The 27483-nt window shown below is 35.3% G+C and overlaps 1 protein-coding gene across 5 annotated transcripts in view; it reads right to left on the minus strand.

The window, feature by feature from the left end:
- Positions 1 to 27483, minus strand: part of LOC126974376 (delta-1-pyrroline-5-carboxylate synthase) — a 649376-nt gene that overhangs the window by 606348 nt on the left and 15545 nt on the right. For all 5 annotated transcript variants that reach the window (XR_007731514.1, XR_007731515.1, XR_007731513.1 and 2 more), the window contains exons 2-5: positions 8205 to 8381; positions 7566 to 7709; positions 6488 to 6595; positions 690 to 860 (exon numbers count right to left, since the gene is read on the minus strand). Coding sequence is in view for 2 of the 5 variants with exons in the window: in XM_050821853.1 (XP_050677810.1) it covers positions 690 to 860; positions 6488 to 6595; positions 7566 to 7709; positions 8205 to 8381 (600 nt within the window). In the remaining 3 variants the exon portion in view is untranslated. The remainder of the gene's footprint in view (positions 1 to 689; positions 861 to 6487; positions 6596 to 7565; positions 7710 to 8204; positions 8382 to 27483) is intronic.

Here is a 27483-nt window from a genome sequence, read left to right on the forward strand (position 1 = left end):
ACAGGTCAACTGAGCGAAAGGCTTTAAAAAATATGAAAAATGTAAAATTCTCTCAAACACAGAGCTTTATATCCAGTGCTGGATTAAGCTAGCGTGGGGCCCGTAGCGAATTCTTTCCACCAGCCCTTGATCTTTCATGGCAATAGTGAGTTCCCGAGTGTCTGATTTGGATTGTCTTAGTAGAAAAAGTTGTAATGTTTCACCGTTTTTGTCACATGAATTAAATTCAATATAGCAGTAGTTTTACTCTAAAAAATATTCGTTCAGGCAAAGATGAGTGGGTTTAAATATGTGGGGCCCCCTTTCGCGCCGTGCCCGTAGCAATTGCTACACTTGTTACGTGGTAAATCCGGCACTGTTTATATCTTGTTACGCTTAGGTTTATGAATTTTGATATTGTAGTTAAATTAGCAACTTCTTTATATGACAACAATGACGAAATAACGAAATCTAATAAGAAGTTCTTTTAATTAAAAAAAATACACAATTATTAAAACCGATCAAAGTTACAACAAACTACAAGAACTTTTATACTATGTTACTTGCATTACGGAACCCTTCATGGGCGAGTCCGACTCGCACTTGGCCGCTTTTTTATTTAAAAACCAAATTGAGTATTCCCGTATAACAGTTCCCATTCCAAAGCCAAGGGATTATATTATTAACAGATAATTTTCTGATAATCTTACCTTTTTCCCAGTTCCGGGGACGACCGTGTCATCATGTATGTACATAGGCGGGCTAACTGCGTCGTTTGTGTTCACTATGGGGACTATATTCAATGATATTAGCTCGGACAATGTGCAGAATAAATTCTTCCTTGTTTCTTCGTTGTAGAAGTCCGGCTTCGTAACAAGAACCTGTAATATAAATGTAACCTTTATTTGGATCTAATTAAATAGGTAAATGGAGACAAACTCATTAACAGCCGTTTTCAATAATCTATCTATCCTTAGGTTAACTTACGGATACATTGCTGTCACCGTTTAATGACAAGATCTTATCTATCCACAGTTATATCCAAATATATATCCAAAATAGTTATAGTCCAATGCTATCTGTCAATAGGTTATTGAAATGTAAGTAAGCGTAAAAGGATAGATTTGTCTAAGTCTAGTAAGTTAAATTAAGGATAGATAGGTTATTGAAAACGGCCATATGAAGACAGAACTATGGTTAAAGGCAGTGGTAGGATATACTTGTGCTAAGATTGTTTTAGGGCGCGCTTTGGTCGACGATTTAATTGTATATTTTTACAGAGTTATTGACGAGCTTATATTAAATTATTGTATTACTTTTGATTCAGTAAGTTAAAAAAATTACTACTTGCGAATATTTTGTATTATTTTGTGTTCTTCTTTATATATAATAATATAACATAATATTGATTTTAATGCCCCAAACTAGGCATAGCCTGTACAATGAGTACAAGACAATGATATATTTAAAACAATATACTTACTTAAACATACATAAATACATAAAAAACATCCATGACTCGGAAACAAACATCCATATGCATCATATAAATGTCTACACTTACCGGGATTCGAACCCGGGAACTAGTTCAGTAGTTAGTCGGCAGGGTCACTAACCACTGGCCTATATGGGTCGTAAATAATTGAAGCCATAATTATGGATTGACTCGACTGGACACAAGATTGACTCGACAAATCAAATCTGTGGCTTTCCGTGCATGAGTGCACTCAAATAAACCGAGATGGTGACGATTTGTGAGCATTACATCTAGCTTTAAACATTATGATAGCCACGACCGATCTATCAAGAGAGTAGCGACCGAGAAGATATCAATCTATCCAATCTAAAATATTCTAGCTAATATATCTAAACGAATAAATTAAGTTCAAAACTAATTCCACTACATTTTCTTTCGAACGGAGGAACGGAGGAACGAATAATTTCAGCGAGAAGAAATTATTTCACATTTAAGTCGAAGTTTGTTAACGTGACTAATGTTTATGAAGAGTTTCCGGAGCAATATATCTTTAGTACAGCAACTCTTTACCAGTTTACAAAGTTTTCATCAACCTATATATATATTATATTGTAATATATATATTGTATTATAGGTTTTACTCGATAAATACTCTTTCAGTACAAAATATTCAATAAAAGTTTTTATGATAATAAGTTGGCGTCTTCTGATCTAATGATACTGACAAATAAAATACGCTTTACAACAAAAAAAAAAACAATAAATTTTTATGAAAATAAGGGACGAGACGAGCAGGACGTTCAGCTGATGGAAATTGATACGCCTTGCCCATTACAATGCAGTGTCAATCAGGATTCTTGAAAAACCCAAAAATTCTGAGTGCCACTACAATTGCGCTCGTCACCTTGAGACATACGATGTTAAGTCTCATTGCCCAGTAATTTCACTAGCTACGGCGCCCTTCAGACGGAAACACAGTAATGTTTACACATTACTGCTTCACGGTAGAAATAGGCGCCGTTGTGGTACCCATAAACTATCCGGCATCCTGTGTAACCGACTCCCACTGGTATTCATTAATTACAACTATTCGTATTAAATTATTTTCAAACAGTAAACAAGATCAATCGATCATCCATAAATTGCTTGCTCGAAATAACTTGAGAGAAAATTGACAAAAACATCAAAGTATCAATAACGAGTAATGTCTACAATAACAAGCTACACGCGGCTCTTTGTGCGATTTTACTCAGTTTTCTCGATAACACAAAATATGAGCTTTCGCCTTTTTATGAACAGCCAGAATCCTTTTGTTATTAAAAGAGTTCATAACACTTGCTTTTATTGCATTACACTTTCTAGTCGGAATTAATTGAATGTTCATGAGATTGTTCTACATAATATTTTCTTGTAACACAATGAAAAATTTTTTTTTTATGAAAATAAGGAACGAGACGAGCCGGACGTTCAGCTGATGGTGTTTAATACACCCTGCCCATTACAACGCAGTGCCGCTCAAGATTATTGAAAAACCCAAAAATTCTGAGCGTTACTACAATTGCGGTACCTTGAGACATAAGATGCTGAGTTTCATTTGCCCAGTAATTTCACAAGCTACGGTGCCCTTCAGACCGAAACTGCTTAAACATTACTGCTTCACGGCAGAAAAAGGGGCCGTTGTGGTACCCATAATCTAGCCGGAATCCTGTCCATCCTAGCATAAAGGAGCCTCCCACTGGTGAACTTAGTATTTATTCATTGCCATTGTGAATAAAATTAGGATTTCTGTAACAATTAGACCCATATTTCTTTAATATGTTGTAAATCAAAAGTAAGTGAGACCGTTTAACGTCGCTAGTTTCACTCAGACTTATTATTACTATGTAATAGAAAAAGTGGGGTATCTTCGCGTCTGTACTACTTTTACCCCAAGGGTATTTCCATCTAATTATTTTTTTATAAACGAGTGGGTATTTTGGACAATGGCCTCCCCCAAAGATTTCTACGACGATCGGTCCTGCGCTGCCCTCATCCAACCTATTCCGGCGATCTTGACCAGATCGTCGGTCCATCTTGTGGGGAGCCTACCAACACTACGTTTTCCGGTACGAGGTCGCCATTCAAGGGCTTATCAGACATATTATTATTTAATAGAAAAAATGGGGTAACTATGCGTCTGTACTAGTTTTACCCCAAGGGTATTTTCCATCTAATGATTTCTTTGTAAACGAGTGGTATTTTTCACTTCTTCCGGTAAGGATTCGTTTGTGCAGTCATGTGACTATAATGTAGGGACACACGTATTATGGAAGCTATTTGTATATGTATGCGTGTCCATACGTGTTCCCATCAATTATAATTTTATTATATATTCAGTAGCGGTCTGTAACTCATTTAGTTCGGTTCACTTATAATAAATGTGATTAAGTAATATACATATTGAAGATTCTATATTGGATTTTTATTGAAGACTACACATCCGCCGTTAAATAGGACCCTAATGTACACTATAAACTCAGATTTTGTTCATAATGTTTTGGCTCGATACTATACTTAGTTTTTTAACATGACATAATGTTCTGGTTTAAGTAATATTCGAACTTAGATCATTTATAAGTTTAGATAGACTATGACAGCTGTGAAAACTAATTAAAGTAAAGTAACATTGAGGTAGACAGTTAACTAAATCGCTAGTGTAAGACGTAGCTTGTCACGCACACTAAAGTAGTAAACCTGGCCTGTTTTCATCGGTTGTGTAACAGCAAGGGGCTCTATCCAGACGTATAAATAAGTATAAGAAGTAGTTAGTCATAAACTGTTTCAAGGGAAACTTTTACTAAATCGCGTCTAAATTATTTTCCGTCCATCTATCGCAAGTTGCATTACATCCGGCTGTGGATTGGGGGTGAAGTTGAATCAAAAAAATAGCCAGGTTAGTTGAGTTGTCAAAGGCGCCAGAATTAAGATCTGGTTCATTGTGTGGCTGTTTGGTTTCATAAAAACCACTTTTTGGATGTCAAGTGTAGATAGAACAGAACTTTAACTTAATACTAGAGCGCCCGAGTCGACGCACGCACACATACACACAACTTGCACGGCCGCTAAGCATTCTGGGGGAGACAAAATTATTGAGTGTCACGTCGTACGCCGCTGAGACTGGTCGCTGTCCTAGTTGAATTAGCTGCACCATGCCATCTGCGCCGTCATCTTTTTGTATGTACCAACCCTAGCGCTTCGCCCCGAAGTAGGTATAAATAAATAAACATTGAAAACAAAATTTTATGAACGAATCCACGACCAAGTGGGCGTTATCACTTTAAAAACGTAACAAATTGTTTAGAGTAGAAATAAATTCAAGGAGACCGCTAAGTTACTGTTCTAATAATTGTATTGTGACTGTTGTTTTTTCTTCCCAATGTTTAGGCTTATCTTAACATAAGTATGTAAATCTTCCAAAGGAATGGTCCATTAAGACGACCTGTATCGCCGAGTGGTTAGCGATCCTACCTCCTAAGCTCCTCTAGCTTCGAGCCCCGGGTTCGAATCCCGGTAGGTGCAAGCATTTATATGATGAATATTGATGTTTAAATGTATTTATGTATGTTTATATGAATTTATGTATGTTTAAGTAAGTATATTGTATTAAATATATCATTGTCTTGTAACCCATAACACAGGCTATATATGCTTAACTTGGGGCAAGATAATTTGTGTAAAAAGTGTGTCAATATTATTATTATTATATTATTATTAATAGGATTGGCTGTTTCTTTCAAGTTAAAAGCAAAATATCCAGATTTCTCCACCAGTGCCCATATTATATACCTACATACGTACAACGGTTACAAAAAAACATGCATACGTTTGACATTTGACCCACTTTAAACTGCCAGATTTGTAAGATTTGTAATGCTTAGGCTTATCTTAACTTAAGCAGGTAAATCTTAACAATATTTTATGTTTTAAAAGTGATAGCCTCACTTCTAGGATTAATACACAAATAAAATTTGAAAAACACATTTTATGAACGATGCGGGATTCGAACCCACGCCTCCGGCGTTCCGTGCCGTATAAAATTCTGTTTGCTTTGTTCAACTCTCAGGTTGTGGCTTCATCTACAAGATCTACTTTACAGTTGATAACCTGCTCAACCCCAATATTTGCATATTAGGAAATTGACTTGAGACGTCGCTCTTGTAAACCTAAACAATATGTTATGTTTTAAAAGTGATAACCTCACTTCTAGGATTAATACACAAATAAAATTTGAAATCATCGTATCATTCGCATCGTTCATGAAATTTTGTTTTTCAAATTTTATTTGTGTAGGTAATTCTTCCAAGAGAATGGTTCGCATTAAAACGATTGGCTGTTTCTTTCAAGTTTAAATCTAAATTTCTAGATTTCGCCACCAGTGACAACATTATATACCTACAGCCAATAACTTTCGTCTGTTATATTTTTTTTATTACACGCTTTTTATTGGCTTCGCCTTGTTTGTTATGCACTCATTTGGGCGTAACAAAAACAAAACAGCCAGAATAATTATATTAACACATGACATTATTATGCACACGTGCAAATTGACGGCACAAGATAGGAATAGATTTCATAGTGAAAAATGATCAGCACTTAATTTATTAAAAAAAAAACCAGCAGTTTAGTTAAAAAAAAAATTTAGTAATATTTTGATTGGTATAATTGCAGTTTATGATAGAATTTCCGCAATCACATTTACTGGAAATCACCGTGTTTACGCGTCACGTCCTCCGTTCTGATCAAATACTAAATCACAACTTACTCGTCGTGGTCTGTATCTGTGAGGCGACCTGCTTAATGCACCTGCATTAACCTTTCTACTTATTTTTAGTTTATACAGAACAAATACATAACATTTATATGAAATAAGTACCACGAAAATCTCACGGGTTTAACTGGGTACCTAGACCCATTCATTTTGTTTTTAAAGGTGAGTTTTAATTTTTTATAGATTTTTAGATTTCTATGGTATATATAGATAAAGAAGGTTACCTGTGCTATTTTGACATTATATTGTGAGAACATGGCGTCATACATCGCCATTAGCTCAGACTGGCCTACTGCGGCGGCTGCCCTCGGATCCAGAGTGCTTCCAGCGTCCTGTTATAGTAAACATTATATCAATATTATCCAATCATACAAGAAAATATTAAATGAATTAAGTAACTATTGAAGAACTCCCTTTGAACAAATTTAAGTGACCATCAAACAAATAATGCAACAGAGGCTACCATTACAAAGTTTATGAAGAGCTGTTTCACTTGATTCCTGCCGCCGAATTCCACCTTCACGACACGCCACAAGTTAAGATATCATCCCCACCATCTGGATGTGTGGCGGTCCGTTGCATCCATGCTCCTTGAAAACCGCACTCCACAGTATTCTTCCACGTACTTCAAAGCTGCAGAATGAACTTCCTTGTTTCCAGGACGATACGACATGGGTACCTTCAAAAAAAGTACGTACACCTTCCTTAAAGGCCGGCAACGCTCCTGAGATTCCTTTGGTGTTGCAAGAGAATGTGGGCGGCGGTGATCACTTAGCACCAGGTGACCCGTAAGTTCGTTTGTCCTCCTTTTCCATACAAAAAAAAGAGTTTTTGAATTTCAAGCAAGCGTGGAATTAAGTAGGAGTGCACCAGTGGGAGGCTCCTTTGAACAGGATGCCGACTAGATCATGGGTCCCACAACGGCGCCTATTTCTGCCGTGAAGCAGTAATGTGTAAGCATTATTATGTTTCAGTCTGAAGGGCGCCGTAGCTAGTGAAATTCCTGGGCAAATCAGCTTAGCATCTTGTCTAAAGGTGACGAGCGCAGTTGTAGTGCCACTCAGAATTTTTGGGGTTTTTCAAGAAACCTGAGCTTCACTGCATTGTAATGGGCAATGGATTACTATCATAATTAGTAATCGCATTAAACAACTACAGTACTATGGAATGAGTTTCCTTGGTGGTGTTTTCATCTCCGAGAGTTTTGCATTCACCATTCATCCATCGCACCACCAAGACAGCGTTTATTCTTCTTAACCCATAAAAGTAATTTAAAATGTTTTCAGTCCGTGGAATAGTTACCTCTCTAGTATGATCACTGGGTGAGAGCGTTTCCCTCATAGACATTGACATCAGCAGCTCCTGGGTCAGCTTCTGTCGACCGAAGGCCACAGCTCCGCTCGTCACCATAATACACTCTCTACCTTCGTGGTGACACTCAGCAACCTGCAACGAGTGACTAATATTATAGATACCGCAGTTCCAACGAATAACAGTTCAGAAAAGGGTTCCAAAAGTAAACAACTCGAGTTGTTACTGACTTATGAAGACACTAGCCGGTGCCGCCCGCTTCGCTCGGGCGAATTTTAAAAGGAAATAAATTAAACAATAAAAAATAAGGTAAAAAGTAAGATAAAAGCCATAAACCATCTAGGATAAATTTCGCATCGAATGGTGGTAGTTTCATGTCGATACGATCAGTGGTTTAGGCGTGAAAGAGCCTTAAATAAAATCCATTTTCATTATATATATATACTAGCTGACCCAGCAAACGTCGTATTGCCGATATTAAAATCGCGATACAAAAGTAACTGTTGATCGTAGATGAGTGAAAATTTGAAGTTGTATGTATTTTTTAATGCTGACTCATAATCAAACTATCTAAGGCGAGGATTTTTCAGTATAAAATAAAACAAACTGTGTCGTTTCCTCCACAATTACCTGCTCTATGATCGAAGCCAGACGTCCCAGAGCAAGTCCATTACCATCTTCCCTGGTAATAACTGCACTCCCAAGTTTCACCACCAATCTCCTGGCGTACTTCAGCTGAGATCTGTCCGAAAACGTGCGTTGTTTTCTTTCGCCGTTCACCAGAGTGCGCTTATCCACATTCAGACCCTGAAAAGAAAATATGTTAAAATTTTATTAGCAACTTGTTGCGGAGACACTGAACTAGGCCCACTGTAAATGCCTATCTCTAAGGATAAACTGGTTTATGGCCACTGTCCCAGAACAACATTATACCTAAATACGCAATGTGTAAAAAATTATTTAATCATCTATCTCTAGACATAAAAAACTTACCACAGAAACGATTTACTGGACTCCTGTTTAAATGGTTAATCGACAAAAAAATTATAGTGTTAAGGATTTTAAGTAAAATTTGGATGCTAATTAATAAATTAGCCGAAAAGAAGACACTACAATAAATTTTAGATCTATAATGTATACTGTATTCGATACAATAAATAAATTTCATTTTATTTCACTCACACGCAATGATCCATGCAGATGCACTCACACACCCAAACACACCCACACACACTCACACACACATACACTTGCAAGGGTACTAACAAAACTTTTTTTTAAATTTTTCATTAAATAAGAAAGATTGTTGAAGTAGGTAATCGGGGAGCCATAATACATACACTCCTCTCAACACTTTAAGGAGGAGGGGATGGCTAAAAACAGCGCATAGAAACAGAAATCTATGATTCCATGTCAGATGACGCTGGGCTTTTTCCTTTTGCCTAATTGTTTCATCACTTAGCCTAAATGTGTATATTTTAATTTATGTAATGTTCTCATTTGTAATAAAGAATTAATTTATTGTTTATTTAAAAGGTTTTCTCCTTAGAAGTAACTCATGATTTAGCTGTGATAGTGATGTGTGATAGTGATGCGATTAGACCAGGGTCTACGTATAGACTACGTTTTAGTATCAGGATACTAAAACGTAGTCTATACAATTAAATTAAATCAAAATTACACTAAATGAATGAATGTTAAAAGTACATTTTAGTACCATTTACAACTACTTCGTACTTTCAGCTTTATTGTAAAGAACTGGCAAGAAACTCATTGCGTCTCTTAAATCAGTTTTTACAGCTTGGTGGAAACAATAAAAGCTAAAACGTTTTAGCTTTAACTCGAGTAAGTAAAAATATATTTTTTTATACATAAGAGGCAAACGGGCAAGAGGCTCACAGGGAGTGGTGAAGTAACTGCCCATGGGTATCCGCGACACCAGGGGTGAAGAGATACGCTACTGGCCTTTAAGATGGGATTATGCTCGTCTTAGAGCAAGCTATTGTAAGCATTTTTCTTAGTGAGTGCAGTAGATGCATCAAATTCAAATTCAAATTAAAATATTTTTATTCAAAGTAGGATTCAAAATCACTTATTGAACGTCAAATACCCATTCAAAATCGACTGCCTCAGACCTAAAAAAGAACGGGCGCAAGAAACTCAGTGGCCTTTTATTTTTTAATAAAAGTATGGATTACAATGTAATATCGTACAATAAACATTTATAACTAAAGAGCCTGAGGGTGTTCGCTTCATTCCCAGTCAGTGTTATCATTAAGAAAATCGTGTATGCTATAGTAACCTTTCCCACATAAACGTTTTTAACAATTCTTTTAAGTTTTGTAATACATTTGTTTTGTACATTTTCTGGGATCATGTTGTAGAAGCATAAATATCGCCCAGTAAAAGACTTACTAACTCGACTTAACCGAGTAGTAGGCATAACAAGTTTATGTTTGTTCGTCGTGTTAACATTATGATTGTCATAGTTTCTAGCAAATTCCTCAATGTGCTTATGAACATATAAAACATTATCAAGAATATATTGAGAAGCAGTAACACACATACTGTTAATAAGTTGTATGCGAGTATTATATCAACTTTATGATGATACGAGTATATCATAGTTAATAAATATTAATCTGTATGCTTGGTCTTTATGTCCATTTATACTTGACGGATGTCCAAGACAATTTCAGTCCATTGTGATGTATAGTCCACTGTTAAGACTTCTTTAGACACGTTAGGCCCTTTTGGTATGTGAAGACACATATTGTAAGTATTGTCGGATACGTACGTGTGCAAAAGTTTCAAGGACATCACACGTTTTGAAGGCGGTGAGAAAAACGCTGCATCGGTCTTTGAAAAACTTATAAATGAGTCAATATAACCATTTGATGAGGACTCAAAAACTAATAATTTTTTAACTGCTAATAGAAATTTGATAATACAAAGACATCATAGATACAACAATTAGGACCAATGCGACAATATCGGGATCCTCAAAAGTTATTATTAAATAATGGTGTTAAGGGTTCTTATAATGTTTCACAGTAAACAAAATGGTATTCCACGTAACGAGTAATTTTGAAAAAGTCAATAGAGAAGCCCTTAAATATAATTTTATTATTATAATTTAAAGACAAGTAAATTTGGACTTTTACTACAAGATTCATAATTCATTTGTATTGCCACTATTTTTCACACTATTACTGCTCTAGTTCATTGATATCAGGAGCCTTAGAAGCGTACGTAGCAATGTAATGTATGTATCTACTACACGACCACCTCACTGGAACGTGAAGTCCCCTCCCTTTCCCCTTTCACCCCTCGCGCTCGTCTGTTGCGTTAGTACGGTTTGCAAATTCATTACCGTTAGATGTGATATTTTCGCACCGCTTTGTTTTTGCAGATTTCACTGTAACGTTTTTACTTTTGTTGTTAATATTTCTGTTGTTATATGTCGCTATAATAGTTCTGCCAGAAAAATTAATACTTTTTTTTACTTAACACAAACTCTTTCATTGATTTTTCATAATTATAATAATAAACAGCATCGCGACACATTAACATCAATCAATAAAACACATAAAATAAATCGTTGTTTATTTGTTAATTATAATATCCTAGTGATACTTGTTTTGCACACCGTAATAAAGGGATGATGTGACGTCATCGACATCAAGTGCAATAATGTAACAGTAATATTGTATGTATATATAAGCGAATGTCGTATTCCTGTCCGAATTTCTATCGCCTTCTAATTAAGATATTTATAGTGGAAAATAACGAAAGTTTTAAAGTTATGACAGCAACTAATTTATGTAGTTTCGTATTGTTTTGTAAAATATAAAGGAAAGCCCTCGATAATAAATGAAGAATGACAAAGCCAAAGAATGCTAAGACAAACAGAATAAATATTGTATTATAATTGTAAAGATAGAGAATTTACAATAGTAAATTGATCAAATTTTAACTGTTTCCTCGACTTTGATAAACAAAGAAGAAGTCACAATAAATTGTCATTTCGCTGACATATATTTTTGCTACTCCGCAAAATTACACTAACGGACTTTATATTCTTAGTTTATTCTCAGGTACAACTTAATACCTATTACCGCCTGTAATTCATATATTTTTAAAGTTCACTCTACGAATGATACGATCCTTAAGTCGCGGATCCAGTTCTTCGGGTCTCGAAGACACAAGCAATTCATTCTGTATGAAACCTTCACGCACGCCATACCAGTTGTTACACTTAATATTGTATTTAGTAATTTTGTCATACTTTTAATAATATATACATTTAAGTTCAAACATCATTTATTTATGTTCAATTACTGAATAAAATCCAGTCTATTTGTAAGGCGGTAAGTATTTAATGCTAAACCTTTTCCAATAGTGGCATTCTATTGATTTGGCGCGAAGAAACTGCTTCATTTATTTAACACACATATGAGGGCCGAAAAGTTTTATGAATTTTTTTTCCTAACGTGATCATCATTAGTTTGTTTTACATAGTTATTTACTGATTTGGAAGAGAACTATATTGGCCATTAATAATTTATGAACTAACTTTAAGATGGTCTTAAATTTTTTTTTATAGGGCTGTCAAACAAAGATCAAATATCTTTTTATATATGGATAAAAATATCAATTTGTGCAATTGATATTTTTATCCAATTTGCTTAAATTATTATTAACTTCTTTTTTATTTTCCTGTTGCTGTTAGACAACACAATATGAGAACAAGGGCAGGTTTTAAATAACCTATCTATCCTTAGTTTCACTTACTAGACGTAGACAAACTATCCTTTTACGCTTACTTACATTTCAATATCCTATTGACAGAAAGAATTGCACTATAACTATATTGGACATAACTATAGATAGATAAGATCTTGTCATTAAACGGTGACAGCAATTTATCCGTAAGTTAAACTAAGGTAGATAGGTTATTGAAAACGGACGGTGTGCATACTTATTACACGACAGTAAGCTGAAAATTGAGACTAATTTTTTTTGACGTGTTTACAGCTGTCACAGTTTATCTAGGCATATAAATTATCTAGACGCAACCATTGATAATCGTAGACAGCCCCATGTTATTATCTGCTAGCTATCAACTGTCTAGACAAAATCTAAACTACCCTCATCTGTCTTCATCTTGACAATTTGCTTCGAGACCCCTCAAGGCCTTCGTAGGCTTTCTTATTTATGAGCTGTAGAAGAGATATGGTCTCTAGGCTCTATCAACAATCTACAATGGTATTGAAGCCAGGATAAAAATGTGATTTTGTTGGGCGTGTACTGACTAAATAGTACATCATAACAAATGTTTGCCTGTAAAGTCGGTTTACGGATGATAATTTTACGTGATAGCTTCATAAGATGTTTTACCAGTGGGAGGCTCCTTTGCACGGGACGCCGGCTAGATTATGGGTACCACAACGGTGCCTATTTCTGCCCTGAAGCAGTAATGTGTAAGCATTATTGTGTTTCGGTCTGAAAGGTGCCGTACCTAGTGAAATTACTGGGCAAATGAGACTTAACATCTTATGTCTCAAGATGACGAGTGCAGTTGTAGTGCCGCTCAGAATTTTTGGGTTTTTCAATAATCCTGTTGGGTTCTGCATTGTAATGGGCAGGGCGTATCAATTACCACCAGCTGAGCGTCCTGCTCGTCTAGTAAACCTTGAGACGTTAGATGTTAAGTCTCATTTGCCCAGTGATTTCACTTGCTACGGCCGCCCTTGAGAACACAGTAATGCTTACACATTACTTGTTCACGGTAGAAAAAACCGCCGTTGTGGTATCCATAATATAGTCGGCATCCTGTGCAAAGGAACCTCCCACATGTATATTTGAAGACCAAAAACACACTGAAACGAGGCGGGCGTGAAACGAATCAAATGCGTGTAGAATACACAAGCACTGACTACCAATAAAGCTACAATTCTTTTCTAGCACCTATTTCTTTACAGAAAAAAGTAAAAAAGCATGACGTCTGTGTAAAGATTTGTCAAAAAAATCAGTCATATACCTGAACCATTGCTTTTCTTAGCAAAAAATCCTATTGGGCCGTTGCCTTGTCTTGACGTGAGTAAACATAAAACACCCTCATGTTTGATTGAGTGCTTCTTCAACATTTTCCGGGATCTTTATAGGAACATAAAACATATACATTTTGTGTAAACATGCGATATACACTACTATTAAGATGGATTGCAAAGCTTATTTGGTAGTGTGTCATTTTTGCCGGCAAAAATAATCTAACGAATGCGTAGCAGGTAAAAATTTGTTTTTGCAGTGGCAGTTTATTTCCAAACTGGTAATGAAATATTGTTGAATTTACTTTAGGTATGATGGGTTAGATACTTGTATTATTATATATCCTTTGGTAATAATTATGGTGTGTAGATTAAGTTGTATTTATCTTAAACTTTCACAAACTAGTTGTGTGTAACTCTTAAATAGTGTGGATTTTTTGGACTGACCATACATGGGCCATGGTTGTGTCAGTTATAATATATTTGTCAGTTTAAATTACATTTTTACATTCAGTTTGCTACTAAATATATAGTGCTTTCTTATCCCGAGAATTAAAAAGGATTTTATATTATTGAAATAATAAAATCAAACGTTATTAATTGAATCATAATCGATTAAGAGTGGCATCTTAATAGTACATTATTTTAATAGATCGATTGTTTTTGGAATCTAATAATATGTTACAGTCTTAGGTTGTAGCCAATTAAGATTGAATCGAAACAACTTGTCATGTGGTTTCATTGACATTCAGTGTAATTTTTTGCGTAGGTTTGTTTTGCCTACTAAAAACCACAGAGTAATTTTAGTTATACTTGAAACTAATTTTATTTCAATCCTATTCCGCTGTTTTGTATTTTTTTACGTCAAGTTGAAATACTGTACTTTCCTCGGAGCGTAAAAAGAATAGGGGAGACCCATGTCCAAGGGTGTCGGTTAATTATCACAGTTGTACAGAATACCGGCGTGAAGTAGCGGCCTAGAGACGCTACGTTTCTTATACGTTGGTGACGAGGACCGGAGGCCACCCCTCCCCCTCCTCCATAATATGACAGCGGTGCTCAAAGAGATTTTACCCCAGGCCCTACCAGAGTCGGAGAATCCCTCCCCGAGCATTATCGCTCGGTTGCCCGTCGTATTCTGGGGAGGGCACAGAACCGTGCATTTCCGAGGACAAACGAGGCAGGCACCCCGCTCCACGCTCAACATGGACTTTTGCAATATCAGGGGAATTCACTCCAATTTAAACGCCTTCCACCACCACCTTGAGACCAAGAAGACTAAAATTGAGCCAAATTAAGGTGACCTTTGCTAAGATAAAAATAAAAGTAGCTGCAAACTGGTAGGCATTTAGAATTGACCCACTGTATAAGGTATTTTTGTCGATGAAATAGTTTATAAATACAGTTTCATTACTACATGCCAGGACACATTGTATATATATACCTATATACTATATTAACTAAGAAAATATAAAAACTATAAATGGAGATCTATTATGTCCACATCCATGCTATGTTTATCGATTTTCATATACGAACATGAAGAAATGTTTCATCTCGTAATACTAAAGTATGTCACTTATAAAAGCGTCCATTTTCGTTTACGACTTTATAAAGTGGGGTCACGCACGTTTTATTCTCAATGCGTGCTCACAACGTCCTACAAGAACTGATATTACATGCTTCTGATCGCTGACATTATATCAATAAACGTTTTTATACACGACGAACGGAACATTGATATTTCATGAAACATGATATTTTGTATTGCGATCCCATCGAGAAATACACGAAGTTTTGTTGGTTTAAAGTTATCTTTGGAATCTTGTTGCTCTCGAAAGGAAAGCTCTAGAATAGAACATATTTGAATTTGAATATTCTCAACGGATTTTGTGACTTCAAATCAATATCTATAAAATCAACGTCTTTATACAGATAGCATTATTAATAATATGTGTCATACTGACAGCTCGCCATTTCATCGCTATTTTATATACACTCTCATGTATAGCAAGTCTAAGGGGTTGTTTCACTCGAAAATAGTTGGAGCACAGCTGAGAATAGTCATCGCAACTGATGACGTGTTCTTAGAACAATCACGTGACCCAGCTGGCACGGGAAGAGAATACCAGGCGGAGTATACTATTATACCATGTCTAAGAAAATTTATTGAAGTAGGCGTTACTTTGCGGAAATCCATAATTATCCAAATGTTTTGAGTTTTCTGTTATATCGTGCCAGATTTTGGCGAGTCAACATGTCCTGAGACACCTGTTTCGCCTCTACACGAGGCGAAACACGTGTTGAATTGTTTCAAAGACAAATATTGGCGGAATTAACACTAAAGAAAACTCAAAACATTTGGATACCATGTTTAATCGTTTAGGTCTTAGAAATGACACTTATAATTGTCAAAAGTTATAATATATTTTACCATTCAACTCGGAACGTTGAGCTGAGATGTGGCAAGTTACTCATTGCAACTCTTTTGAAACTTTCACCGTTTTACAAATTGCTTGAATCTATGTACGCAACAAAAATACTCAATAAAAAAATAAGTAATGGTAATAGGTAAATAAGCAAAAAAAAACAATACTGCTAGAGTAGAGTAGATGCATTAATACATATACACTGTAAATAAATTAAGATATTATGCGAGCACTTACTTAGACAGATAACGGCGGCCCTAACTAGGCGCGGTCCTTATAATAAACACCTATTTAATATGGGCATAACTGACAGCCCCCTGTGCAGAGCCTGCATAGTGGCAGAGTATACTGCTGCACATGTACTTCTGCATTGTCCAGGTGTAGCAACTTACCGGGCTCAACATCTTGGTATCCCAAGCACACTCCCGGAAGTCTTTAGGAAGTAGAGGAGGTTGCTTAGGTTTCCGGAGGAATTAGGGTAGCAGGAATAACAAATATATTCCCACTTACACAAAATAGGCGCGCAGTCGTTGAGTTACGGAAATTAGCCCGATTATACTATAGCATAGCATATGCGAGCAGTATATTAAGTTAATTATTATAAACATTTCGTCAAATATATAGATGTATTATAATGCCTAATATAAATGCCTACTACTCGGCTAAGTCGATGCTGATGTGAACTCTGTATATGCTTTTACCACAAGATCCGAGAAAGTGTTCAAAACAAAAGTATTACGTTATTCAAAAGAATTGTTAAAAACGTTTGTGTGGTAAATAAAGGTTACTATAACATAAATGACTCTCTTAATGATACCACAGATTGGGAATCGAGTGACCGCCCTCAGGCTATTAAATGATAAGTTTAACTGTACAATATTACTTTGTAAACATATTTTTTCGATGAAAAAAAAGCCCGCTGAGTTTGTTGCGCCCGTTCTTCTCAGGTCTAAGGCATTCATTTTGGAATGGGTGGTAGTTTTTGACTTTCAATAAGTGATGTCACATCCTATTTTGAATGACAATATTTGAATTTGAAATGCTAACTACAGAAATATTACTTCTTATTATGTCCAATTTTTCCTCATCCTGAAAGGATTTTTCATTTAATTAATTACAACGGAACTTTAAGAAGGGATGGGCGGTAAAAGGATTTCGCCATTAAAAGGATCAAAGTTAAGTCTTACAAAGAAACGCTGCAAACTTCGCAATGAGGAGCTCCGAGTGAATATACGAGACGTTGCTGAAAATGGTAGATCTAGTTACAAAGGATAGTCGCTAATAATTAGATTATTCGATTTGAATTAGCGGACTTCTGTGATATTATGAAGGGTTTTTTAAATTATTTTTGAACGCATTAATATCTATGAGACATGTTTAATTAATTCCTCTTGATAATGACAGCCACATTCAAATGTAATCATAAAGTTATCTAGCATTATTCTATACCTCTCTTGAATGAATGAATGAAGCCTTTATTGTAAGCAAACTAAAAAGGTACATTTTAAACTTGTGCTACAACTTAATACCCTAAATGATTATAATTATATTTGACCTAATATATACTATATCTTATGTTAACCATTGCTTGCTTATCCTCCTCCAGATCTTTCGACATTTTCCTGTCATAACTTGTTCTTGTCCAAGTTAGTCCAGCAATCTTTTTGAAATCATCACCCCATTGTATCGTTTGTCTCCCTCTATTTCTTTTTCCATATCTTGGATACCACTCTTTAATGTTTTTTGTTTATCTTATTTGCTTCTTATCACATATCCTGTTACGCCATTTTAGCTGCTTTCTTTTTTCACACTTTTGTTTTTTTTTTGTTATGTTTGTTATTCTTACTTTATCTTGCTTTCTTATTTTCAACATGCTGCGCTCAATCACATGTTGCATTCTTCTCTTGGCTTAGCCCTAAATAGTTATTTTGCTGAAGTGAGCCGCAAAAAGGCGACGTTACGTACGCTGACGTAACTCTTAGTGATAAGCGTTAATACAACAACAAAATTTGATTCCCACCTAGTTATTATATAAAAAGTCCACTACACTATGTTATGGTTATTTATTTTATTATGCATTATTTTATCATTACTCGCGGGTACGTTACGTACGGTTCAGATGTCACGAGGTGTGAGATGGTGATAGTTTTAAATAGAATAGTATATATTTAAATATAAATAATAGTAACTTTGGTAGTTTTCCAATTACAGCACTTAAAATTTAAGTTAAAAATAGATCGAAACTTTATTCAAATATTATACTACCACTATATATATATATATATATAATATTTACTACAATTTTCGAAGTTATACTTCTTTAGGCGCGTTATGAAAAATTTATGAGGGTGAATTTTAAGATGTGCGCGTGTCACTGTAACACAAAAGTAACAGGTTGAAGTTGGTTCCCAATATTTCTAGTTATTTCTTTTTAGTTTCTTCGTCCATTATTAGGATAGGCAAAGGGTTCAAGCCCATACAGCCGTACTCGTTATTTAATTATTAATTGTCAAAGCCATCGTTGCAAGATTTTTAAAATATTGTTCTACAAAAGTAGAATAGCACGAGGAATAAATAATTTTAAGAATTTTTGCTTTGTTAGGCCTAAGAAGTAAGTTCTTTCGTGCAAAACTACACACACTTTTTTTTTAACACAAATGTACTACAAGTCCCTTACGCAGTATTTCCAGGACGATACGATATACCATAAAGAAATCGTCGTTCACCCTACGCTACCTAAAGGGTTCCTGTGATTCCTCTTCTATAAGTAAAGGCATTACTATTGATTCTAAATAACTTGAATAACTAACTTAAATATTTTGCTAAAAGACTCAGCTTGCAGTATACGTGGTTTAAAATATTAGACAGTAATTAATTGACGCATTGCAATATTATGTCCTATAATCACAGCTTTGAGGCTATAGTAGACTGTTAACCGAGAGTCGAAAGAATCAATTCCCGAGGTATTTAGACGGCTATAGTCCGAGTAGGAATTGATTTTTTTACCCGTGTTAAACTCTCTACTTTTCATTTCGAATATGAGGAAAATAAAACTATTTGTTAATCTAAACTATTCTTAGATTATATGTAATAATATTAGTAGTACCTATTTAAAATTAATTGTCAAATTAGGACAATTTATGTCGACTTTTTTAATTTTAAATATAGAATTCACGGCGTAATTATTGCGGCTTATTCCACTCAAAGAAGTCTGTGCTAAGTTCACACTGGCTGTTTAGAAAGTCACATGGCCGCAGCATTTTTTTTATTAGTTTTTCTTTTACATAAAACTCTACACAGCTGACAGCAGTTCTATTTTTAAAGTTCATTCCGGCCCTTGGGTGGGAAGTAATTTGTAAGAAGAAGTTGTTTTTCCGTCTCTGTGGAGGGAAGCAACATTTTCTACCCAATAATCAGATCAAAACAACAATACTTTGCGAGTATGAGAAATGAAAAATATATATAGTGTGTTGCAGTAGAATGCTATTTGCATTTCGGTGACTTAGTTCATTAAGAATCTTTTAGAGAGAATTATACCTATATTACATCAACTCACAATATATCCTTCGTAATGTAAAATGTTAGAATATATAGGGAAGATGACATAAAAAAAGTAGCAGGTGCAACTTGGTCGAGAAAAGCGAGAGACCGCTCACTATGGAAAAGTTTGGGGGAAGCCTATGCCGAAAGGCAAGACATCCAATAATTACCGGTTTAAATAGTAATTACCTACGAATGAAAATAAAAATAAATATAAATAGAATTTGAATATAGGTTGGATTAGATTAGCTAGGTAAGGAATCATTGTATATAATTATGGATTGTAAATAAAGGCTTTTATTATTATTATTATATTGTAAAATATATAGATAAGCACATAAATGAAGTTTTCAGAAATTGTAGTAATACCTACTTAGAAATATTAGCTAGGAAAATGACAAAATTAAACTTGTAATGCCTATTTCATGGTTAAGTGGAGTTTGTCTTTCGTCGGGTGAAATTAATGCTTCTGCAATTTGAACATAAGAACAGTCAAAACTATGTAATGAGATTCCTATATATAATATATACTAGCTGACCTGGCAAACGTTGTTTTGCCATATAAATTACTTTTAGCGTTATTAAACCGTTTCTTGGACATTGCAACATTACTTTATTTTTCTAAAATAAACTTAGCCTAGGTTACTCCTTATTACACCAGGTACCTGCCAATAAAAGTCCCGTCAAAATCAGTCCAGCCATTTCAGAGATTAGCAGGAACAAACAGAGAGACAGAAAAAAAAATATGTTGGTGTGCGTATCGTATACATATTCATGTAGGTACATCTAGTAAATAACGGTTATTTCAATATTACAAACAGACACTCAAATTTTATTTATATGTTTAGAAGATAGATATAAATGTCATATTGTCCTGAATGTATGATACTAGATTTAAAAAAGCCTAAAAAGTCTTCGGCTCTTATGATATAATGGTAACTCGGTTCTAGTGAAGGTGATCCAATATTACAGTAACGCGACTCATTATATTCGGATAATATATATATTTTTTCATCACACATTTACATAATTTACCTTGCCCCAAACTAGGTATAGCCTGTACTATGGGTACAAGACAATGACATATTTAATACAATATACTTAGTTTAACATATATAAATAAAATGCCATTTGCTTTTATCCTAACAAACCTCATGCGCTTCCTCTACATTCATTACTCTTTTCATACATGCTCGCCGGTTGCGGGTGCTTCGGACTTCTCCTTTTCGCAAAACGTCCCCAATTTGGTCGACAAATGTTCTACGAGGTCTCCCACGACCGACTTGCCCACACACACTTGCCTTATATATTTGATGCGTCATTCTTTCTTCACTCATTCGCTCCACGTGTCCAAACCATTTCAGCATTCCTTTTTCAGTCCTTGTCTTAACATCCTCCTTGTCTTCCGAAACCAGAACCTCTAGCTTAGTATTAGGGTCACTAACCATTCAGCTATATGGGTCGTCAAATATTATGTGCATATCTTGCTCAGTGTTCACAAAAGCTCAGCCGATCAGCTTTCAAAGATATAAACATTTATTGTCAAAAGTTTGTTAAGGCGACACTAAATGCCAGCGACCTTGAGCGATATGAGTTCACGGCTAACAAAGCCAATATTTTCAAAATTCTTGCGTGGAAAACAGTTTATATGCTTACAATCCTCGTTATTCACTACTAATCTGAATAAATTAACCTACACAAAAAAGTACAAGCTATAAGAGAGCTTTTCTGAGAGAAGTACCAAAAAAATGCGTCACGCCATGCCAAAAAACTTGTTTAACTTCAAAGAAAAGTGGTAGTTCAAAAAGGCTCGGCAGTGTTTAACTTTAACCAACAGAAAGCATTAGCAACCTACAAATAAGACTTAAGGATATGTGTAACAGGATTAAGTAGTGTTCATAGCTCGAAATGCTATACTTTCACCACAAAACTTGTCTAAAAATACCATGTTTGCGTGTTTTCTGCTTACTCTTCGCCTTTAGATAACATCACTACCTCCCAGTTAGGCCAACCTCGTTCTAATACAAGTCGCACTAATGTACATTAGGATATCCAGAACGCCGTTTAATTTGAAGCTCGATTGAATGTGTAATGATTAGGAAATAATTTGTCTCTTTAATGATTCAAATCTTAAATCGAATCCTTTAGATCCAGTGTTTTCTGGGCGCTTTGTATGTATACTATAATATATTATGATCAGTTTATTATTTTAAAGTGATAAAAAATTCTTCTCTCTCAGAGTGTCATATGTTTCCGAAGCGGCAGTAATATCTAGTACATTAGAAATGACATCAAAAAGAATTACTTGGTAAAACCTCTTTAGGAAACTAAATATTATTAATAGTTAGTTCACAAAGTGGTATCAAAATTTCAAGAGATAGCGAGGAAGATGTATTATTTGAAGAAATTATTGATCTAGTGGTGTGCTTTACAAGAAATTAGTTGCTTATTCGATAACCGATGGGAACATATTTCTCCAAAATTGCGTGCATATATTTTAAGAGTGTATTCCGGGTGGTAATAAAGTTTATTAATAATATCCGACGAAGCAATGAAAACCGTTCACTGGTTTATGGGTGATGAAGTGGAGATTGTACGATTCGGACGTATTTTTTTTTATGAAATAAGGGACGAGACGAGCAGGACAGGCAGCTTATAGTAATTGATACGCCCTGCCCATTACAATGCAGTGCCACTCAGGATTCTTGGAAAACCCAAAAACTCTGGGTGGCACTATAATTGCGCTCATCACCTTGAGACATAAGACATTAAGTCTTATTTGCCCAGTAATTCCACTAGCTGCGGCGTCCTTAAGACCGAAACACAATAATGTTTACATATTACTGCTTCACGGCAGAATTAGGTGCAGTTGTGGTACCCATAATCTAGCCGGCTTTCTGTGCAAAGGAGCCTTCCAATGGTCTGTACGAAATTTGTGTATTTTGCGAGTAGCTACATATTCAAAGGAAAAAATTCTGAGGGATGATTTTGTTGCGGGGTAAATTACCTACCATCGAATGTGCATCGTTTGGTTATGTATTATATACAACAGACGAGAAGCGAGGCACGGAGAAGGGAGACGGAACTAAGTTAAGTAAAACTAATATACTTAAGATCCTTCCTACGAACCTATCTAACGTACTTAAAAACTTTTCTTAATGGACTATCGTAGTTAACATTTGGCTTTTGGTGTAGTTATCAGCAGGACGTTGAATGCTTATTAAATCCAGTTAAGTTTATCTTTCGATATCGTGGTTTCGAGTCCCGCATCGCTCATAAAATTTTGTTTTCAAATTTTATTTGTGTACTAATCCTTGAAGTGAGGATTACACCTTAAAAACATAACAAATTGTTAAGTTTATCATTATTCAGAGTATGTGGTGACTTAAAATATATAGTTCTATATGTTCATAAGCACATTGAGGAATTTGCTAGAAACTGTGACAATCATAAAGTTAACACGAGGAACAAACATAAACTTGTTATTCCTACTACTCGGCTAAGTCGAGTTAGTAAGTCTTAAGAGATCCCAGAAAATGCTCAAAACAATAGTATTAAGATATTAAAAAAAATGTTATAAAACGTTTGTGCGGTAAAGGTTACTATAACTTATATGACTTTCTTATTGATTCCACAGATTGGGAATGGAGCGACCGCACTCAGACTATTAAATAATAAGTTTAATAATTGTACAATATTACTTTGTTAACATTTTTTGATGCAAAAAAGCCCGCAGTGTTTATTGCGGCCATTCTTCACAGGTGTGAGGCTTTCTTTTTGGAATGGGTGGTAGTCTTTGACTTTCAATAAGTGATGTCACATCCTATTTTGAATAAAAAAAATTGAATTTGAATTTATCGGCGTTATAATATGTATATAATACACATTAAAATAATTAGAATCAAACCGCACGTGTAGATGTAATTGATATAAACCTTCAACCGCAATAAACAAACATATCTAAGTCAATAATATAATATATGCACGGAAATGCACTTGTTCATGGCCACATGTTTATTTCACCGATGTTGTGAATTGGCTCCAATGTCGCCCACTAATTACGTACTAACTAGAGACATAATAGATAATAATACTGCGTACTATGGACTAGAAGATTATCTAATCTTCGCGCGCATGGAAAATGTCTTTGAGAATACTTGAAAAAACCGGTTAAACTGAGGGTTGCTTGATGAAGATGTGATTCTTTGGCGTTATCTAAAATTATATTATCATGCCATGACATTACAATCTTAGATCCAACAGTGGGAGGCTCCTTTGTACAGGATGTAAGGGTTAGGCTATTTAAGGGTTAGTGCGCCTAGGGCCAGGGCGCCTATTTCTGCTGTGAAGCAGTAATGTGTAAGCATTACTGTGATTGTGACTGTGACAAACACAGTAATGCTTATACATTCTTATTCATTCATCTGAAGGACGCCGTAGCTAGTGAAATTACTGGGCAAATGAGACTTAACATCTTACATCAAGGTGACAAGGTGACGAGAACAGTTGTAGTGCCAAACTTTTGGGTTTTTCAAGAATCCTGGCACAATTCACGCACACTAACACAGTGTCATACAAATAGCGAGTGTAGGACGTAGCTTGTCAAGCACACAACTAATATGCCTGGCCTTTAAAAGAAAGAGACAAAAAGGATGTAAATACTATATAATAAGAAGCGGGACTGCCTGAGTAAAAATTGAAATTTAGTTTAGTATGGAACGTGCAGTCATTTGACATAAGTTTGAAATAGTATTAATTACAGTATTGCGATTGGCGACGAAGTATAATCCAGCTAAGTTTGAAAGCGAACAGTTGCTTATAATATAGTGGATTTCGGCTATCTCCTTTTTTCACAAAATTATAGCCGTCATCTGTCAATCTATCAATGACCGCACGTTTCATACAATCGAGTGAATCGCTTTTTTCTTAGAGAGTTTCGCTAGCCTGGCAAGACTCTATACGTGTAAATTATCTAAGATTACAATATTGTATATTTTGATTAGAAAAGCACAAAAAAAAAGAATGCTGGGAGAATTTCTTGCACCCTTCTCCTGTCTCAGAGCGTCATTTGTTTCCGAAGCGAAGTGTGTGAACTAACATCAAATAGAATTCTAAAGTAATCAAATATGAGAAAATAAATGCCTTTTATGCATTTATCGAAAGGGAAACTCGACTCGAGAATTACCTGTATTATTCTGTAACGTCAAAAAATTAAAAGGAATTTGGGAAATGCAAATAAGTACTAAGCTCAATAAAAATACTTTCAATTCATTCAATTTCATTTAAAAAAGAAAATAAAAATACAATGGATTTGGAATCAATACTGAACAGCAATGGACAATAAATACAATTTGATAAAACGTCTTGTAGCAAACAATGGATCGATCTTCGGAGTCATACGACGGAAACTTAAGACAAACTATGAAGCCATAACAATTTCGCGGTTCGTAAACTTTTGATCCGGAAAACCCGTGCGGGAAACTAACGCCGGGTTTCAATATTTGATCTCTAACATAAGGGTTTTTGAATCCAGGTTTTATATCATCTGTCAATCGATTCAAAACACTCAGGGAGGGATTCTGTCAACTCTGAATAGAAAACGCTCAGCTCTCATACACAAATAACTAATTAATAATTCATTTGTATTAATTATTATTTGTGGTATCAGAGGGAAGTGTTTGCATGTCAAGTAATTGAGTCCATATAACCAGATAAGATAAGTAGCCGACTAGAGACTCATCCCAGTAATTAACAAGATCATTTGAGTAGGAAACTATGCTGTGTTCATAAATACTAATGCTAGCTGACCCGGGAAACGTTGTACCGCCATTTAAATAAATAAAAACATTTGGGGTGAAAAAAATATTACGGAATAAGCCGTTTCGGAGGAGTATGGCAACTCACATTGTCATACGAGAGTTTTATATAGGTATATACTAGCTAACCCAGCAAACGTTGTGTTGCCGATATTAAAATCGCGATACAAAAGTAACTGTTGATCGTAGATCGGTGAAAATTTTAAATTGTATGTATTTTTAATGCTGACTCATAATCAAACAAATTTAAAAATAAATGTCAAAAAAATTAAAATAGATGTTGTCCGATTCTCAGACCTACCCAATATTCACTCAAAATTTCACGAGAATCGGTCAAGCCTTTCGGAGGAGTTCAATGTTTAACACCATGACAGGAGAATTTTATAGACTAGCTGACCCGGCAGACTTCGTACTGCCCCAATCGATAAATAAAATACCTAAACTTTTGTATAAAACCGCCGCCAACGCTCTTCCCGCAATTTTTAAATCTGTAATATCTTCGAAAATATTCATTTAAATCATATGCTGTAAAGGGCCATGTAGATCTATATTAAATCAACAATGTATTTAAGGTATTTAAATACCTAAGGATTAATGCTGTATTGGTTAAAACTCGCTTCGAAAATTAGCCATTATTTGTCGTAAAGAGTAAATAACAAAAAAATGGTAATTGTGGGATATCCATAAGAGATAGACATATACCGTAGCGGAGTTTTCTGTAGACCTTTTCAATGTGTACAATACTTAGTACATTATTTTGATAAATCTCGTAGGGTTCAGCCTGCGTTTGCAATGTAAGCGGAAAAAATGTATTTATTTAGGATATCACATTAGAAACCTTAAAAATAACAGTATTTCGACACTATTTTATGGATGTTATCATACATATAAAGATTTTTTTTATTTAATAGGAGGACCAACGAGCGTACGGGTCACCTGGTGTTAAGTGATCACCGCCGCCCACATTCTCTTGCAACACCAGAGGAATCACAAGAGCGTTGCCGGCCTTTAAGGAAGGTGTACGCGCTTTTTTTGAAGGTACCCATGTCGTATCGTCCCGGAAACACCGCACAAGGAAGCTCATTCCACAGCTCTGTAGTACGTGGAAGAAAGCTGATTGAAAACCGCACTGTGGAGGACCGCCACACATCCAGATGGTGGGGATGATATCCTAACTTGTGGCGTGTCGTGCGAAGGTGGAATTCGGCGGCAGGAATCAGGTTAAGCAGCTCTTCGGAACACTCCCCGTGATAAATGCGGTAGAAGACACACAATGAAGTGACGTCTCTACGCAACGCCAAGTGATCCAGCCGTTCACAGAGCACTGGGTCCCCGACAATTCGAACTGCTCTGCGTTGCACGCAAATATAAACCTTCCTCTTTAATAACTTTATCTATTAAAAATATCGCATCCGTTGCGTAGATTTAAAGATTTAAGCATACATAGGGATATAGGGACAGAGAAACGACAAAACGACTTTGTTTTATACTATGTAGTGATTATAAAGAGGTAAGGAAGTTTGTGATGATGTAGGTGATAATGAGACGACTTAGTCGTCTCCTTCCCTCAAATATGTGCGAAGGGAACGATGGCTGGTCCATGCGTCAACTCGTGAACGGGTGCTGCTTGTGGTGCCAGGTCGGCCTGTTATAATTAATATATCTTCTTATAATATTGTATTTGTTGGATGCAATTACTAATTGTGACAGTAATCACGACCATCATGTTCACGAAGCATTCTTACACAAACAATGAATTCAATCTCTAAAGGTTGATGCATCCAATATATGATAATTTATATTTATACAGTTAATTCTTTATTAATTTTTAAGAAATATTTTATATTATTTCAACACGACTCATACATGGGGCACACTAAAAGTTTTGCACTTCTAGCTAATCGGAACTGTTTGAATTTCGAATGTTATATATTTCGAAACGTTGCAACTTTCTTGTAGTAAAAAAACAATTGGCGGGAAATCATTTGTCAATTTGTTGTGGGCTTACTCAACAACAAAGCTATGACAGGCTGATATTAGCATTTCTTAATGAAGCCCCGTCTCGTGCCACTGT

This window comes from Leptidea sinapis, chromosome 32 (assembly GCF_905404315.1).
Source record: "Leptidea sinapis chromosome 32, ilLepSina1.1, whole genome shotgun sequence".
NCBI lineage: Eukaryota > Metazoa > Arthropoda > Insecta > Lepidoptera > Pieridae > Leptidea > Leptidea sinapis.